Genomic DNA, 19,536 nt, shown 5'->3' with positions numbered 1-19,536 from the left:
GCGAAGCTTTTAACTTGAGGCTCAGAAGCAGATTTTGTGCAGAATTTTGGTGAGGGTAAAATCCAACAAATTATAAAATAGGGGGTAAAACTCCGGATTTTAAAATAGAAGAGGTAAAATTTCGAATTTTTCAAAACAGGGGATAAAACTACATTTAAGCCAACTAACATTTAACATATATACTATTAAAACATGAACCGATTGATATACTTAAAAACTAACAGATCATATACATACTATATAAAATTAAACTAACTTAACTTATATATACACACATAAAACTATCGAGTTATAAACATATAATATAGGTTTAATTAGTTAAATGATCCCTTAAAGATATTTTAGGTTTCACAATGGTCCCTTAAAGAAAAAAAAGTCCGTTTTGGTCCCTTAAAGATATATCTGTTTGTCACTTTAGTCCTTTCCGTTAAATTTTAACCCCAAAATTATAAGATGTACCAACATTATAAGTGGTCTACCAAAGACCTCTTTAATTTTTTAATCTTAACCATTTATTTATTTTGTTAAAAAGAAATCCGTTAGATCTTGTATGTCTATTTTATCTTATAATAAACTGCCAACATTTAATTTTGTTATATTTTTCTTCATCTTATTTTTTCTCATCTCTTCTTGTTCATCAGCATATAACATAATCCATAAAAAATCCAGATTTCAATCTTCTTTAATTTGGTGATTGTCACATTCTCCGCCGGCAACAACTGAATCTCATTTCAAATTCTTATCTACTCCATTCCTCTTATTCCTCCTTGTCACTAGTCTTCTGCTCTATCCCGTCGCCGTTCAGATCCAACATCAAGATCTTGTTATGCTCCTCCACCGTAATTTTCGGAAGTTGTTAGAATTCGTTTGATTTATGGGGGAAATCAAAACTGGATTCATGTGGTTGCTTAAAAATCAAAGCTTCATTTTTGGGCTTTGATTTCTTTGTTCTTTTGAATTACTTGGTTGTGATTTGAGAATTTCGGTTTTCAATTTTTGGAGATCTGGATTTTTTTTGGGTTTGTTTGATGAAGATTGATGAAATTGGTGGTGAAGATGAAGAACAAGAGAGAGAAGATAATGAAGAACAAGAGAAATATTTATTTGATGATGATTCACCATTATATTTTGTAGACATGCATATCCTACCATTAGATTTTCAACAAAAAGATCAAACGGTTCAGATTAAAACAAATAAACGGAAAGGACTAAAGTGGCAAACGAAAATATATTTAAGGGACCAAAACAGACATTTTTTTCTTTAAGGGACCATTGTGAAACCTAAAATGTCTTTAAGGACCATTTAACTAATTAAGCCTATAATATAATAACTATCAACTTTCTATATTTAACTAAAACAAATGAAATTATAATAATAAATACTTAGTAGCTCAAATTAAATAAAGATCCATGTAATTTATTTAGAGCACCAAGTTCAATTAAATTAAGATAGTAATTCCATAAAATAGGATAAATACTTAGTAGCTCAAATTAAATAAAGATCCATGTAATTTATTTAAAGCACCAAGTTCAATTAAATTAAGATAGTAATTCCATAAAATAGGATAAATAGTTTGTGTAAACATTTCGTCTAATTTCATGATCAAATATTTCTTCAAACCATGACATAAAAAATATCATTTTCATATAAATAATAACCCCTTTTCAAACTTTTAAAAATTTAAATTGGAAAAGTTTTGTACACAAAAAATATTAAGCACGATAAAAACTACAGAGGCATAAAAGAATAAAAGGTCAAAACTCAAAATAAAGTAAACTCTAAAGTAACAAAAATTGGGTTGTTACATGTAGACTCCAGGAGTGGATCAGCCATGTCCTTTAAGTTTTGTGTCGAGCACGACAACGAGCATGAACATAGGCCTAGTCCAGAATAAGAGCCCTCCGATCCAAGTTGCCATTCTAAAGTTTAGGAGAGTTGACTTAAGGTAGCATCTGGAAGACGACATGGTGTCGTTTTAAAATATTGCGTCTTTGAGAAAAATGTATATGCAAGAAAGATGTGATTCGAGAGTGATGAGGCTAAGATGTGACAGCATGTCGAGCATAAACATTTCTCATGGAAATGATCCTAAAAGAGATGCTATCGAACACATGTGTCTCGATTGACGATATTTCATGTTGTGCTCGTGTGATTTAGAGTTGAAGTGACATTGAAGTTTTGTTGGTTATCGTCGGCACTCTAGAAACAAAATTCATTTAAAATTAAAATTTATTTTAAAATAAATTAATCTAAAATATAATATGACGTTTTTTTTTATTTTTACAAAATGTTGTTATCCAACGAAACTTCACGGTATTAAAGTGTTCACCTAAGTTAAGTTAGACAATCACTCTTTTTTTATTATGTTTCTTTACAAGTAAAAATCACACATATTTATTTACAATAAATTTATCTATTTTCTTATTTTTTGGATACAAATCATATTTTTATTCTTTATGATCTTATTACAAATTTACAAAAATAATACGGAGTGGTAGTATATATTTAAAGGGCTATCTTAACTTGTGTCCTGAGGGCACATGTCAAGCTACCTAAAAATAGAAATATAGTATTTAATGATACAAAAAAATTTAATGTTTAGATAATTGAATGCACGACAAGTTCAATAATTTTTTTTCACATTTATCTTCTTAACATATGTCCTTAGGGTGCGTTTGATCTACTAAAAAATAAGGGACTGAACAACTTCTGTTGTACTGTGTTTGATTTTCAAACTGTTCCTGGTACTGGACAAACTGGGGGCCAAGAGACAGGACAAAACTTGAAATTCTTGTCTTCCACACAACCACGGGACAACTTTTTGTCCTCAACACAAGTTGTCTAAAATACCAAAATAACTTTTTGTCCACCAAACATCGTACAACACAAAGTTTGTTCAATACCTTAAACGTTTGTCATAGATTGTTTTGTCTTATACTGTCTTGTCCAGTATTTATATTTTGCAGATCAAACGGACCGTTAAGGACACAAGTTAACCTTATCCATATTTAAAAACCATGAATGTCACTTTCATACATTTTAAAATTCAAAGTTAACAGCTTGCTTGCGTTCTCCTCTCCTCTCCTCTCCCCATATGCAATCCTTTGATGATGGGAAAGAGCGTAAGGCCAAGTGTGATGTAACAGACCACGAGTGAACATGAAATGAAACAGGGTCCTACTACCTTTACATACATGGAAAAGACAATACAGATATAAGTAGAATGGAATAGAATGAATAAATCTAATACGGCACGCTAAACCTCTTATCTCCAGCCCCCCAATGATCGATCGACCTCTTCTCTTTGTTACCTCAAATCAACCAAACTCCATGTCTTTTAATTAATTTAAAGCCCTACTAGTAATTAATATTGGTAGTACATGTTAATTTCAGTCAAAAATTAAATAAAGTAGAAACGATATATTAGCATAAAGAAAAGAGAAAAGAAAATGGGGACCAACATCAGCCATATAGTCCCTCCAAACTTTTTAAATTCATTTATATAGGGGCAACATTTATATAAATTTGTAGTATTAAGTGTATGAAAAAAAATAATTCATTTTCTTATAAAAAAATATAAATTCCTTGCTATTTTAAATATTGATTTTTTTCATTTACGGTGCCAATAAAAATACTACTCTTCTCTTGACCAAAAAAAAAAAAAAAAATACTACTCTTCTTGTGAGCTTAACTCAGATCAGTTGATATAGGGATTTTGCATTTTATATACAGGAATCGGAGTTCGAATTGTGAGCATTCCAAACTCAGATCTTCTTGTGAGCTTATGTTTTGAAATATCTTTTTGCACTTTTGAAAGAAAACTTCCAATATGTACAAGTATAGTTTCTATATAAAAAGCGTTACATAAAAAATAATCTGTTAAAAACACACATTACTTACTCTTTGGCGTTAAATTATTGTATAAAACATCTATGAATGAAGCAATTTTGATTTGAGACCCAAAAAACACGAAAAAATTCGAGCTTTTGAGAGATTGAGAGGTTGAACGTTGAAGAAGTGAAAGTACAAAAATTAAAAACTTACATAAATTCACAAAATTTAAAAGTTATATTTCAAAATCCAAGACGTGTCCATAACTTGATCCTCAATAGATCATTTTATTTGGAATTTTGCTCTTTAGGCCTCCGACGTTGCTCTCAACCCCCCTCCCCTAAAAATTCTAATTTTGCCTTTTAGAATGTTTTAGAAGATAACTTTCAATATATGTTTAATTTTGAAACATTTTGAAGTTATGTTTTGAAATATCTTTTTGCACTTTTGAAAGAAAACTTCCAATATGTACAAGTATAGTTTCTATATAAAAAACGTTACATAAAAAATAATATGTTAAAAACACACATTACTTACTCTTTAACGTTAAATTATTGTATAAAACATCTATGAATGAAGCAATTTTGATTTGAGACCAAAAAACACGATAAAAATGCGAGCTTTTGAGAAATTGAGAGGTTGAACGTTGAAGAAGTGAAAGTACAAAAATTACAAACTTACATAAATTCACAAATTTTAAAAGTTATCTTTCGGTGCGTTCAGAAGTTACTTTTTGAAACATTTTAAAGAATTAAATTAATTTTTTAGAAAATTGATAACAACGTAGGATTTAAAAAAGCATAATTTCTTTATTTGTTGGGCTTAGCTCTGGCCGATGCGAACAAGATTTAACAAAAAGTATGAAAAGTAAAATATAATTTTTTTAGCACAACGAAAATATTTATATGAGTAATGCTAACTATGGCCGATGGTCGCTATAGTCTAAGTAAGTAATTTTCGGGTATTATTTATTTAGCATATTTTATTATATAACAAGTCTCACTAGTGTGCAAGAAAATATATATAATATTTATAGAAAATAGAAAATAAAATAATAAATTAAATGTAACACAATTTTATAAAGTAAATTTATTTAAGAATAATAATAATATACATCTTGTGTACCCAAAATATAATAATATATCAAAAATATTTATGCGAAGGAATTCATAAGAGCTAGCATATGTGTCGGTGAGACACGTGGTTATGAGGGACATAGTTTAAAATAGACTATACAATGGTTTTGGTTTAGTAGCTTGAAGGAATGATGATATAGGGTGCTAAAAAGAGAGTGGACAAATGAGTATGCGTGCCACACTCATGTTACTATGAAGGGTTGCTTTCTCAACCCACTATTTTCAAAGAGGGATCCAATCCAATTATGTCACACATGGAAAGTGCTTATTGTAGCCATTTAATTTATTTATTCTCAAAAATCATTGCCAAAATCAAGGGATGTGAAATATATAAATAAATCCTTCATCAAATTTTGTTGTTTGACAGTTCATAAAAATGAAAGATTGATTGTTTCTTACTTTCTTTTTTTATTTTACAAATTTTCTTAAGAGGTTTTTAGAATCCGCACTGATATGATTTTTTGTGTTTTTGTATTGCAGAATTAGATAAAATATATTTATACGGAGAAACTCTTATGAGATATAATATTATATGGAGAATACTCTCATGTTCCGATCTCATATATACAATTATCATCTACATATGCATGCGATGCAAGTGTAGTAGTAGCTCCACTTTCACTCAATTTTCACTCAAATTTTCTTTTTCTTGTTTTAGTCTTTTTGCTACACAATAATGCTTACAGAAGCTACTCCTTTATTTCTTTTCTTGCATATTCTTCTTTTTCTCTATCACTCTTTATTTTTTTCCTGCAAAGAAAACGTAAAGGAAAAGCCTCTATGATCTCTCTCTCACTCTAAATTCCAAAATTATCAACTTTTCATTACTATTACTTACTTATAGACTCTGCTTCTTGAAGCTAAGTATTTTGTTCCTTTTTTCACACTTTACTTTTGAAACTTCATCTTAGAGTGAAGCAATGAAAGATAGAAACAAAGGTGTTGAAGCTTATACAAATGAAATGGATTGTTACTATTCTACTTCTGATTTTCTTCCATGTAAGAAACATCCATCTTCATCTTCTGGTGGTATATGTGCTTATTGTCTTAAGGAGCGTTTGGTGAAGCTTGTGTGTTCAGATTGTGGAGAACAAAGACTTTCATCTTGTTCTTGTTCTGATGAAATCACTTCAAATAGAAACTCTTGTTCTGTTGAAGTTGGAAGTGTTGGTAGAGTTTCATTTCTTATCGAGAATGAGAAAAATGAAACCAACCCAATTCAGCATTTGAGTTCAAATTCAAATTCAAATTCAAATACAAAGACAAAGATTCATGACAAGGAAGAAGAAGTTATGGTGCTAAGAAGAAGTAGTAGTAACTGTGTTGATATCAAAAGACATAAAGGTTTTTGGAGAATTGGGAAACTATTTAGAAAGAACAAGAAAAAGGATTGTGGAAGAAGTGTTGGTGGGTTTGATGAGAAAAGTGAGATATGGATGGTTGATAATAATAATAATAATAATCATCATGGTGGTGTATCAAGATCAAGATCTTTATGTAGTTTTAGAGGTGGAGCTATATTTGGATCTGAAGATGGTGGTGATTCTGTTTTATCAGGTGCAAGAAGTTCAATTTCTGCAGCAAGAAGTTCAGGTGTTAATGGTGGTTTAATGTTGGAATCTGGTAGAAGAAGTGGTTATAGTGAAGCAGAACCAAGAAGAAGTGATTTTTATTATGAATATGAAAATGGTAGAAAGAGTGGTGTAATGGAAACTGATGGAAGTAGCTACAATGGTGTTATAAACCGGCGTGTGTTTTCGCTAAGAGAGAGTGATTTTAAAGGTTTAGATGAGTCTAGTTTTATTGATTTGAAACTTGATTATTCATCAGAATCAAAGCAACATGATTTCATAAATGGAAAAATGGGTGATACACTTTCAGCTTTTGGAAGTATAAGAAGTGGTGGTGGAAATTTCATGGTACATGATGGTGGTGGTGATGGAGTTTTTGCTAGTGGAAGTGGTGGTTCATGTAGGATTAGTGTCAATGATAGAGGAATTAAAAGGGAAAGAAGAAAAAGTATTAAGGGTTGGAGATGGATTTTCAAATATCATTCAAATTGGGGAAGTTCAAGGAAAAGAGATCAAGACCTTATGTTCAAAACATGAGAAAATTTCATCAAGTCAAATACAATGCATAAATGCAAGAAAAGAATGAAAGAAAAAATTGGATTTGAGTTCTCTCCGGCCACTGAATGGTGCTGCTCGATCTCGGCCTTTGATTTTCATTAAATGTTAGCAATTGACACCATATAGTATAATTGATGGACAGTCACATGAAGAAGTGCAGGAGAGGATCCGAGTTCGAAAAGGCTTCCTATGTAGCTTCATTAATTAGGGTGGTAGTTTTAGTAAGTTGTTTAAATTGTTTGTAGTTGCTTATTAGACATTTTTATCTTTATTTTCTACTAATGTTATTTTCTTTTTCTTTAGTAAAAATTCCTTAATAGAGAGAACTTCACATTTCTTGGAAAGTCCCTTGTCAAATTTTTCTATCTATTAAATGTCAAGAAAGAAGAAGGAAAGTGCTTCTTAAACTCAATCATATAATGTTGCTTAGTAATTAATAATCAAGCCAAAAAACCAAGCTGGAATTGCAAAATTTTCTATGTAGAAAAGTGTTGAGTTCTACAACAAAAGTTGGTTGCCAAAATTGACACTTTTGACTAGTTGCTATCACCTATATCAACAAGACATAGATCATGGTTTTAGTTTATTAAACACATAAAAAAAAAAAAAAGACTAATTACTGTGGCAACAACTTTATACATTGGTGACTGCATTATTGAAAGAAATAACAAGGAAATTGAGATGGGTTTTCTCTTTTGACTTGTCCATGTTTGAATTGTAGCTTTACTAATATTTTAGAAATTTATTTATACAACTTGGTAATATAGTTAATTTTGTTTTGAAATAAATTACAAGCCAATTTTGTCACAACATTTTATTGTACACTAATACGGATTTAGATCCTATTCGATTCTTTCACTTTAGTCCTTTCTCCTTTCTTTAATTTAAGAGTGGATTGATCCACAAAGTAACAAAAAAATAACAAAATACAGAGAAAAGAAAAAGTGAATGAAATGACCGAGATCATAACATAATGAGCAACATGGAAAAGAAAGATACAAACCCTATTAACACTATAGTTTTTAAATAAAATATAGAATTTTTTTAACAAAAGCGAATTCAAGAAAAATAATAATGGATCATACTAACAATACAAAAATAATTACAATAGTTTATGGAGGAACATCACATGTTTAATCACAATGATAAATGTAGAGTTGTCTACAATTAGGACCTGGATTCAATGAATTTAATAGTGGTGCAGTCATGCATTCAACAGATTTAGACCGTACGATCTTAATCGAACGGTTTAAATGTCAACTCATAATTTTATATTAAAATAAAATAAAAAACCGTTTAAAAATTTAAGCCATCTGATCTTGATCAGACGGTTCACAATCGCTAACTGCATGCGGTCACGACTGATTGAATCTGATTCCCTACAACTAGCATCATGTAGTAGAGAATTTTAGGTTAGTTAAAACCAAATAATTAGAAAACATAAACTAAACAAAATGAAAAATGCTTTCATGTACTCTTCAAGCAACCATAATTAGAAATGAACATACTAGGGCCGAATTTTATTAATCATTACAAAAGTGGACTATATTTCAACAACAACCATATCATGAATTGTTAAAGTTAAAAATGCTGAAACTACTTGTACCCCACCTACAAAACATCCTCAACACTTTTTTATATTTTTTACTTGCATGCTTGGTCCAATCTCTTCAACTTGACAGCTCAACATCAGGCCTGGATCGGCTGCTATCCAAGTTATATGCAATAACACGTTGTTTTCAATCATAGCTGTTGATTTGAGATCAGACGGTTTAGATTATGCATCAACTATAACACAGTCCAACGATCTCAACCGTTAATTTAAATCGGACGGCTCACAGCATTAACTGCGTCAAATTCAATCCCCTCAACATCAGACATGGGTTCAGTGCAGGCGTTGTGATGCAGTCAGTACATCACAATCGTCTGATTAAAATCAAATGGATTAGATTTAAATACAGTTAATTAAAATATAAAAATTATGATCTTTAAATATAAACCTCCCGATCTCGATCAAATGGTTTAAATTTCATTGACTACATGTGCATTCATGAATGTTGACTGTGCCAATCCCCGAATCTTCTTCCCTTTACTTTTTAGTTGAAACATTCCAAATAGACAAATCCAAAATGGACCCTTCATTGTGATGTGGGGACCAAATTTGAAAATCCCCAAATAAGTACTTATACTTTTTCTTCTTAAGAAAATTTTATTTTTCTTCACTAACCTCAGTCAAACTTGAGCATTTATACACGTTTAGTTAAATTATCAATTATTTGACCATGTCAAAGTAACACTTCATCTAATATATATATATATATATATATATATATATATATATATATATATAAGTTCATGATGTGCATTCATTACCATATACATTAAGTTAGAACATAAAAATTAAGAGTATTGTTGAGTGAAGCAAATTTAGAATACAGCTAAAAAAAAAAGAAGCAAATTTAGAATACAGAAAATGTATGTGACTAGGCCTCTTTCATTTTACAAGAAGTCTGAAGAGGCTCTCTCATTGCCTCCACCAGAAGGTCCTAATTCTGGTATTCTTGTAATTCAAGATACTGATTTGGAACCAACCTCCTGTTTTGGTTTGGGACAGTACAATGAAGTTAAGGGATTGCCTTTTCCTCAAAACATGAACCTTGAGTTGTTCTATAGATCAGGAATTTCATTGAACAGAACTACTCATTACCATAATGTTGCTTTCATTCCAGTTCTTAATCAGCCATTGTCTTCCAATAAATACTATGTCATACATCTTCATGGCAAGAAAAGAGGGTAAGTCTTAATTTAGTGAAAAATAATTACTTTTTTAACTTAGATATGTGTATCATAGAAACTTGACTAGTTTGATAATTACTACTCTAAAATCTTCTTGACGCGCTGCAGAGCTGTTAGATCTGAATACAAGTTAGTTTTGAATTCAGATCTAATAGTTCTACAGCCCGCTGTCACGGCTCAATGCCTGTAGATGATATGCTTTGAGTTTTAGAATTGGAGTTGAGCCTAACTCAACCCTACAAGGCTACAAAATCGGCTTATAAGATGAAGATTGCCTTTACTTATAAATCCATGTTCAAACCATCTTACATCTGATGTGAGACTCTTAACACTGGGATACAAAGATAACTCGTATTGAACCAATTGTTTAAGTTTTAACATGAATGCGTAGTCTTGTTGAGATGTTTAAGTATTATATTTGATGTAATTTGCATTTTCTTTTGCAGAGAAGCATACATTAACTCAAAGGAGGAAGACGTGGAGACGTTTTGTTTCTACAATTCTGTCTCAGAAGTACCATTACATCCTCTAGATATCAATGACACACATCAAGAGTTTGAGATTTATCCTCGTCGAAGCAAAGTTACTTTAAGGAGCGGTTTCTCAGCTAAATCTGTTGCTGAAGATGGATACCCTCCAAGGTTTTTAAGTAGAAGATGGAAAGTGAGTGCTTCAACATCAAATGATTCATGTCTTGGAGAAGCATTAGGTGTAGATGATTCCCTCCGTTCGAGCAAACCAGAATTCAAATTCTCTATAACAAACCGATGTTCAGAAAGTGTTGTTGTAGGAAAATGGTATAGTCCCTTTATGTTTATCAAGGAAGGAACTCATAAAACATTGAAAGAAGAAATGAGAAAATCAATGTATTATGAGATGACACTAGAGCAAAAATGGGAACAGGTTTTTACATGTGAGAATGATGGTAAGATGGGAAACACCGTGAATGTTGACGCTGTTGTTCAAAAAGAAATGGTTGTAATTGCTGGATGGGAAGCTATGGTAGATCATAATATGATGGATGTAGCAGAAAATTTGATGTGGTTTAATAGTTTCAATAATGTTGGAGAAAAAAACAGTGTTGGATTGAGTACTGCAATAGTTGAGAGAATGAAATGGGAGCAAGAAAAGGTTGGATGGATTGGTGGAAAAGAAAAGGAATTTAGAGTTAAGAAAGTGGAAGAATTTGAAGGGAGTGTTAATGGATGGAAGAAATTTGGATGTTATGTGTTGGTTGAGACTTTTGTAATTAAGAGATTAGATGGAAGCATAGTAATGACTTATGCATTCAAACACTATCATGAATTAAGGACAAAATGGGAATGAATATGTTTTGTACATGAGAAAGAAAAGAATGCATAGGTTTGTAGTAATCATATTCAATTTTATGTATCTTCTTAATTAAGAAGAAATTTTTTCATACATTAAGTTTTACAGAATTGGAGTGTAACCATTTTGATATTGCAAAGATTATAAGATAAATTATTGGGAACTTTCTTGCATTCTTTGTTACTGTTTTTTGTTTTGTTTGATATGAACACATGCCAAAGCCTAACCAAACCAGCAATAAAATGCCTGCTGCATTTTAGGGGGATCGGACGAGGAATAGCCTGATTGCTTAACGATACAAGGCATTAACATATATATCTTCAGAAAATTGTTGGCAATGTCAGAATAACCAAACCAGTCATGAATCAAAGCAATAATAATAAGTACGATATCTGAAGACTTCAAGTTGCGAAAGTTGCAGTGAAGGGCGTTGAACTACGACAGATGTGAGGATGAAGTGCATCTAACGACAGTGGGTAGGGTGTAGAAGAACGACAGACGTAAGGGGTGCAAACGAGGGGCTTAAAACTTATTCAGTTGACAGTGAGTAGTCTTCCATTTCCTCCTTTATTTCATAAAATCTCCACTCTTTCAATCAATTAGACAAAAAAGAAGAAAAGTAGCATCGTTATAATTGAAGTAAACATTCACACGGCTCCTATTGAAATGCGGTACACGCTTGCAATCAAATAAGCAGAGTGGCCTCAAGTTATTCAACAGCTATGTCCTCCCAATCATATACAAGAATCCACTGTTCTCAGCACATGTTATTGAACGGAGATATGTCTGAAAACTAGGCACAAAGGGCGTGAGCACGAGAGCGAAGAAAAACTTAAAACTTTTGAACAAGTTAATAGCAAAATACAAAATTTATATACAAATAGAAGCCTCGAGGACTGTGATTAAAGTGAACAAACAAGGAAATATAACATCTACACCAAAATGACTTGTAGTCTATAACTTGCCTAATATATTGGTTCTAACATAAAATTTAGGACTAAGGCTCCACTCTTGTATATAGGATTATCATAAGCATGTAAGAAGGTATTTTATGATTAGCAGATGTCAATGTGACCTATGATCTTTATGGATCAGTGTACAACCGGCACATTGCATCCTGCAAGTTGTGACTTTCGCACTTTTCCATGTCTCGAGGGGCTACAGGAATCAGAGTATAGATGAGTTCAACAACAAAAGTACAGAGACCATAAACTCCATAGTAGCAATTCAGAAACAATTTTCTTTTTCCTTTATAAAACCAAAATTCTGTTTTCCAATTTGAATATGAGATTATTGATGAGTTTTGGACTGGTATAGGTCGACCTCATAAAGAAATAAACGTCTACACGTTAACTGGTTTGACGCTTGGTGGACTGTGGACTGATATGGAGACCATATCATGAAATAATATTACAGTTTGACCATTCAGGTCACCATGAGATCAACTTCTACATGCTCATCTCTGCCACGTCACGAGCTCCACTCCTACAGGCCTAGCTAAATTACATCATGAGCCACCTCTACTTTCACGTGTTCCACCTCCACGTGACCTGCACGGACGAGTGACGTGAGCTAGGTTTGTTCCGCCTCCACGTGACCTGCATGACGAGTGACGTGAGCCACGTGAGTTCTAATTCCACGCGTCATGTACGGACGAGCTGTTTATGGATCCCAATGCCATACTTATTGGGTCTGGATACTTCAACACAAGAGAAGGCCCATTAGGTCAAGGGATGTTGGACTATAAAAGGAGGCACTTAGGAGGAAAAAAGGTAGATTCATTCTAGGTCAAAAACAGTATATTGTAACAGTTATTCTCTTGAGTGCTCTAGAACTCTCTAGGGCAGCTCACCTCTTGTATTCATATACGTGAACAAGTTTCAATATGAACGACTGTAGTGCCACCGTGATTTAAATATAAACATGCATCGGTGATCGGTGTTACTGAGACCAATTGCTTCAGGACTCTTCATTATCCTCAACGTCTTGCAAGACTCATTGATTTCATCATATATTATATTAAATTATGTCATATAATCACTAATGTGGCTCATATGTATTTCACCTAAAATGTTCTTCAAAGTACAATACAGTTTCATGAATAAGTACAACAATTTCATTCAAAAATACGCATGTGAACAAACGTGAAGGCAAAGAAAGAATGCCAGAAAATTAATAACAAGTAGATAAGAACTCACTGATTGTAGAACAACTGAACATCTTTTCGAGTTCTGAAGAAGTTTGCCAATTAGAGCTAAAACTATATATTCAGATAAACTTTCCTCAAGTATAGAGCACCTTCCATGTTGGCTTCAATATTATTCGAGGCATTCCCACAACTTTTGCAAAGAATCTATACTGAGATGATAAAGAAAATCAATTTTTGAAGCTAGTGTTTAAAAATTCAAATCAAATAATTGGGCTTACACTAACAAAAAAACTCAGTTTGTTGATTATATGCATATGCAATAAGAAAATTATAATTAATATTTGCAGCTAGTGTGTGATGCTATATACGTGTTCGAATTGATTAATTTTGTCATGATTCTATTGTAGTTTTTGTATCGTGCAGTATAATTTTACTTTTTTTTTTTTACAATTATATATATGACTTATAGATCCTTAAAAAATGTGAAATTACGACTTATAAAAAAACGGAACACCAAGTTCATAATTCGAACGGGACACTTAAAATCTGGGGTCGGAACCGATTATTGGTTCTCTAATTTGGAGAATTCTTGGTCTGTGAATCAGAGAATTTTAAGTTATTAATTAGTCCCTGACACAGCTCTTTAGGCCTCCCAAAAATTCGAAAAATACCCTGAAATTTTAACTAATTTAAATTTGTATCATAGGATCCAAAATGAATGATTCTATCCTGCCAAACCAGTAAGCCACCACCTCATTTGACCACCACATGACACAAGCACCATCACATTCTTGGGTCTACCCATTTGTTCAAATTGAAAATTTGTCTAAAATAACAATTCGATGTTTTCTCTCCCCACCCCCCGTGATTCTTTTATATCCCTGAATTTCCAATTTTACCCTTGCAAAAAACTTCGGTTTATAGAAACCGAAGTTTTTTTTGCCTTGAAAACCGAAATTTACTCTGAATTTGTACTAGAAAAAATTCGGTTTCTGCGAACCGAAGTTTTTTGCAAGGGCAAAATCGGAATATTGGGGGGTATAAAAGAATCACGGGTGGTGGGGAGAGAAAACATCTAACAATTCATTTAACACTTTCAATGAATTGAAGTTCCTTGACTCAACAAGCCTACCAATTTGATAAAAAATAAAAATCGTACCAAAGATAAATAACAACACACAAAATCTAAGATTATAGGATTTGCATTTGGGATTTTAAACTTTAAATTAAAATAATTCAAAAAAGTATGTTTTAGAATTTACGTTATGAAATTATGCGTTTTTGGAATCAATTTACTTTAAATTTTGTGTTTCGAAATTAAGCGATTTCAGATTCTATGATCCGAAACGCTATTAAGGATAATTTAGTCGGTATGGGGGCTTGAAGGTAATATAGGGAGATCAAAAGATCAAAATTCCATGAATTATTATTAATTAATGTTCTCTTCTTGGGAAAGAGGACTTTCTGAAATAAAGATGACTTATTTTATGCCAGTAATACCCTTACTATTTTTTCTCATAGCTTTTGTTTGGCAAGTTGCCGTAAGTTTTTGATAAGATCTTTAAATTTGAATAATATCCGATAAAAAATTTGGAATTTTTTATTTGAAAACTTAAATTACGGTGTGAATCCTTGATTCCAAATTAAGAAATTTTTGGATAAACAATAAAAATTATATTATCCGATTGGAGTCCACCACCAATACGTCCTCTTTTGTATTTACTAATTGGTGCATAGGAAATAAACAATAAACATGTCGCATAGGAAATACATCCTCTTTTGTATTTACTAATTGGTGCAATGACTCATTAGCTTGCATACAAAACATCTAATGGTGTTTCTCTGAATTGTAAGGGTTGAGTGCTCCTTATACTCCTTATAATTCAAAATTTTGCTTATAAAAAAAAATTGAATTTCCATAAATCTTCAAAACTTCATTCTTATTTAGAATTTCCATTTCTCTTATCTTTACGTATAAGTTTTAAATTTCTCAAATTACTCTGCTTTTTACAAAAAAAAAAATTCAGTCCCTCCTATTTTTAATTTAAGAACTTAGGTCATCTATTTATGATCGGACATCTCAGATTAAATATAGAAAAAGTAACCATCAAAAGATCTCATTCATCAGTTCTTGATCGGACGTTCCAGATGCATTATCATGTCACGCATTAAGTGCACCAAATCCATGTCCAAATTAAAGAGTTGTTAAAAGTCATTTTCAAAGTGATTGACTTGATGACAACGCGTAAACTAAATGGATGGATCAATTATTCTTCTATAAATAGTATGATGGTTTAGTGTATTATCAAGACAAACCATAAAACAAAATCGGGTAAGTGCCTATTTACCCCTTGCAAAATTATGGTTTTTTCGTTTACCCCCTGCGCGAATATTTTTTCTGTTTACCCCCCCTGCAATGTGCAGATTCTTTCATTTTGCCCCCTAGGTGGACAACGTAGTATCTGACTGTGCATCTTTGCTGACGTTACATACACACATGGAAATACATTTAATTAATATTTATTTTAAAAAAATCCACGTCAGTTAATATTCTTTTAAAAAAAATTGTAAAAAAAAATTCTTAAAACTTTATTATTAATTTTTTTACTGCCAAAAAAAGAAATCCAAAAAATAATAATTAAAAAAAAAACAAAATTCTTAAAAATTTATTATTTTTTTTAATAATTTTTAAAAATAATAAAAATTAAATTTAAAAAGATTTTAAACAAATAAATTTAAAAAATAATAAACTTTTTTTTTTTTTTTATTTTAAAAAATTCATAAAACTTTACTATTATTTTTTTTAACAGTCAAAAATCATAATAATAAAGTTTTAAGAGTTTTTTTTATAAATTTTTTTTTATAGTAAAAAAAAATTATTAAAAAAACATAATAAGAATAAAGTTTTAATTTTTTTTTTTATAAATAATTTCTTTTTTATAGTAAAAACAATTATTAAAAAAACATAATAATAAAGTTTTAAGAGTTTTTTTTAATATAAAAAATTATTATTTTTTGAAAAAAAAAAGTATTATTGTTTTTGACAATAAAACAATTATTAAAAAAATAATAATAAAGTTTTAAGAAAAAACTTTTAAAAAGAAATTTTTATTATTTTTTTGACAATATATATTTTTTTAAATAATTTATTAACTGACGTGGATTTTTAAAAATAAATATAAATTTAATGTATTTCCACGTGTGCATGCCACGTAAGCAAAGATGCACAGTCATATGCCCACTTGTCCATCTAGGGGGCAAAATGAGAAAATCTTTATATTGCAGGGGGTAAACAGAAAACAAATTCGCATAGGGGGGTAAACGAAAAATCCCTAATTTTGTAGGGGTGTAAATAGTCATTTACCCAACAAATTCTTTAGTTTATTCTTCTACAAACCTTCATGGCGAAACTCATTGCTGCGGCTTTTGTGCTTCTGATCATCATCACTCTGACCGCTGGCAGCTATGCAAGTGGAGAAACTGGTGATCAAAAGACAATCTTGGAGTGCATAATTTGGAGGACTGATTGCCTGCAATACGGTTATCACTGTGATCTATATGTACGGTTCTGTACGGTCGTTGCCAATGGCGCTGTCCCACCGGGCCTCAGTGTGTGAGGTCCGTTATTCTTTGGCAAAATCAACATAAACAAAGGAATTAATTAAATAATCAATCGTTAGTTTGTTTAGTGATGATTGGCGCTGAACTTGGTAGGGAAGACCATGGTTGTCAAACTCGTGAGTAGACTCTCAAACTCATACGAGTTTGAGTATCTAGGATGCAAAAACGAATTGAATTGCTCATAGAATCGATTTTTGATAAACTCGATTAGATTCGAATAGACTTGCATAGACTCGTATAAACTCGCGAGTTTTTGGCGAGTTTACGAATCTATAAATTTTTCTAAAGACTTTTTTTTTTACAAAAAATCCCCATAAAAAGCCCAAAACACAATTTTTTTTTTAAAAAATAAAACAATTGATAACCCGTAACTTTTTTTTCCTACTATATATACGTAATAGTACATTAGTACCCAATGTTTGGAATTAGAAACCATGAAACTAGTTGCCGTCGACGAAGAAGGTGTTTTATCTGGGCAGAGTTTGATGATGATGATGATGATGATGATGATGGTGAAGATGATGGTGATGATTATATTGGTGGTGATGAATTCACCGGAGCTTTTGATGTTTGAAGTCATTATCATATATATATATATATATATATATATATATATATATATATATATATATATATATATATATATATCGGAGCTTTGCTATTTTGTTTGTTTTATTATGGAGCTTTTTTGCTTTGAGTTTTGTGTGTGTGCGCGCGTGCGCGCGTGCGTGCGTGCGCGCGTGATAAACTCGTACGAGTCTACGAATCGAGTCTGCGACCCTTTACGAGTCTGAGTAGACTCTCGAGTCTGACAACCTTGGGGAAGACCACAGTTCGATCTCTCGCAACTGTGATCGGAAGGGGACTGAAACCACTTAATATCAGAACTGTCCTCCGAACCAGATTAAATTAGTGGTGAAAGCCAAAAAAGAAAAAATTAATTAAATAGATAAACATTAGCCGCAAACTTTCCTATATTTACATTAAAATTAAAACTAACCAATTTATATATATATATATATATATATATATATATATATATATATATATATATATATATATATATCTAATTAAACTCCACCTAGCTATAAAATATACCTTTTTCTATAATTAATATATAGGTGTAATGCAGAGTCAAACAAGATAATATTTATCCATAAGAGTCAACACCTATGCACAGTCTAAAAGGATAAGCAAGTGCATCTTTGAAAAACTCCATCTATATTTCTTTAATTTGTATTAGAGTTAAAATTATAGCTTTAAATTATGGTTAGAGATATTGTTGCAGTTGTAGTAGCAAGTGTTGCTAAAGGATACATGAAATCAAATCTCCAAAATTTTTTATTATCATCTCTACATTTTGCATCAATCCAGACTATATATTTTACTCGATTTTTTCATCCAAATTAACTTTTAAAAAATTTCCGAGTTTTTATCTTTATTTTTACATAGGCATATATTGCATTTTCTTCTTGCTATCTTATAAAAATAAATTTTATTACTAATAAATATATAATTTAGACTTGGCCACCTTAGCATTATTACGTACACGTTAGCAACATGTTTGTAACAATGTTGCCCAAAATAAATATGAAACCTAGTTGGGAAAATATAATGAAAGATCTATTCAAAATTTGGGGTTAACATATAGAATACGAGTTTAATTTTGTCTATTTTTTATGATAAAAACAATGTTCTTAAACAAAAAATAAATCTATATACAAGTTTTAATCATGCAAATCCTCCCTACAAATATGCATTAATTCAATTTTAATCCTTGAAATAAATATTCTTAAATATATATACCTGCAATTTTAAAAAACTTTTTTAAGTTAATGTCTCATGAAGTTTTATTCTTTAATTGACATTTTTTTGTGCACATGTACAATAAAACTTTTTAAAATTTCCCTATAAGTTTTATATCTAAACTCTACCTATGTTACCAAAAAAAAAATAAACCTCCACCTATAAAATAGACATTTATGCATAAGACTCAATTTTAATCCTTGTAGTAATAATTATACAAATGATCTTGCAAATACGTCATAATTCCATTTTAATCCTTGTAATAATGTTTTTTTTTAAGAAACTCTGCAATTTTAAAAAGATTTAAATTAGCTTCTTATCAGGTTTTATTGTTGAAATTGAGACGATTTTTATGTTGAATTGAATCTTTGCTAACATGACTTATTAGAAATTAAATCTGGTCCAACTTAAAGCCCAAACCACTACGGTAGTAAAAGTTTTATGTCTCTTAATAAATTATATATTTAAAGACCTCAAAAATAATAATTAAATATCAAATTTTGATATCCAATTTTTTTTTTCAATAAAATGATTAAATACCTAAAATAACATTTTAAGAATAACTATTCAAACCAAATTTTCATTTGAAACTTTAATAAAAAATTTCTTTGAAAATTTTTTTTACACAAAATTATGTAACACTATAAAATCCCTTTTTTAAAAAAATCCAAAACAAACAAGCCCTATATATACTTTTAAAATTGATTTTTTATTCATTTGAATTAATTCTATAAGCTT

At 30.8% G+C, this 19,536-nt stretch overlaps 2 protein-coding genes and 1 long non-coding RNA gene across 4 annotated transcripts; 2 read left to right on the top strand and 1 right to left on the bottom strand.

The window, feature by feature from the left end:
* Positions 1–2,469: 2,469 nt before the first annotated feature.
* On the bottom strand, positions 2,470–4,454 carry LOC123911632. Its single transcript, XR_006810604.1, has 3 exons — positions 3,902–4,454; positions 3,038–3,185; positions 2,470–2,553 (listed from the first exon to the last, which is right to left on the bottom strand). It is a non-coding gene; the product is annotated as an uncharacterized LOC123911632 (long non-coding RNA).
* A 684-nt stretch (positions 4,455–5,138) lies between these two features.
* Positions 5,139–7,441, top strand: LOC123911631. The gene has a single exon (XM_045963093.1). It carries the CDS (start codon positions 5,889–5,891, stop codon positions 7,074–7,076), a length of 1,188 nt encoding a protein of 395 aa, XP_045819049.1. The 5' UTR covers positions 5,139–5,888; the 3' UTR covers positions 7,077–7,441.
* A 2,002-nt stretch (positions 7,442–9,443) lies between these two features.
* Positions 9,444–11,385, top strand: LOC123911630. 2 transcript variants are annotated; one of them, XM_045963091.1, is made up of 3 exons: positions 9,481–9,522; positions 9,555–9,890; positions 10,340–11,385. In XM_045963091.1, exons 2-3 carry the CDS (start codon positions 9,571–9,573, stop codon positions 11,217–11,219), a joined length of 1,200 nt encoding a protein of 399 aa, XP_045819047.1. In that variant the 5' UTR covers positions 9,481–9,522; positions 9,555–9,570; the 3' UTR covers positions 11,220–11,385. The 2 variants fall into 2 exon arrangements, with proteins under 2 accessions (XP_045819046.1, XP_045819047.1); XM_045963090.1 differs by having other exon boundaries at positions 9,444–9,890.
* The last annotated feature ends 8,151 nt before the right edge of the window (positions 11,386–19,536 follow it).

The sequence above is a fragment of the Trifolium pratense genome, linkage group LG2, assembly GCF_020283565.1.
Source record: "Trifolium pratense cultivar HEN17-A07 linkage group LG2, ARS_RC_1.1, whole genome shotgun sequence".
In the NCBI taxonomy this organism is placed as follows: Eukaryota; Viridiplantae; Streptophyta; class Magnoliopsida; order Fabales; family Fabaceae; genus Trifolium; species Trifolium pratense.
This window is presented reverse-complemented; position numbering and strand designations above follow the sequence as displayed.

Coding starts and splice junctions, on each gene's coding strand:
- LOC123911631 (XM_045963093.1), top strand. CDS start 5,889: ATGAAAGATAGAAACAAAGGTGTTGAAGCTTATACAAATGAAATGGAT.
- LOC123911630 (XM_045963090.1), top strand. CDS start 9,571: ATGTATGTGACTAGGCCTCTTTCATTTTACAAGAAGTCTGAAGAGGCT. Junction 9,891..10,339: donor CTTCATGGCAAGAAAAGAGG/GTAAGTCTTAAT, acceptor TTTCTTTTGCAG/AGAAGCATACATTAACTCAA.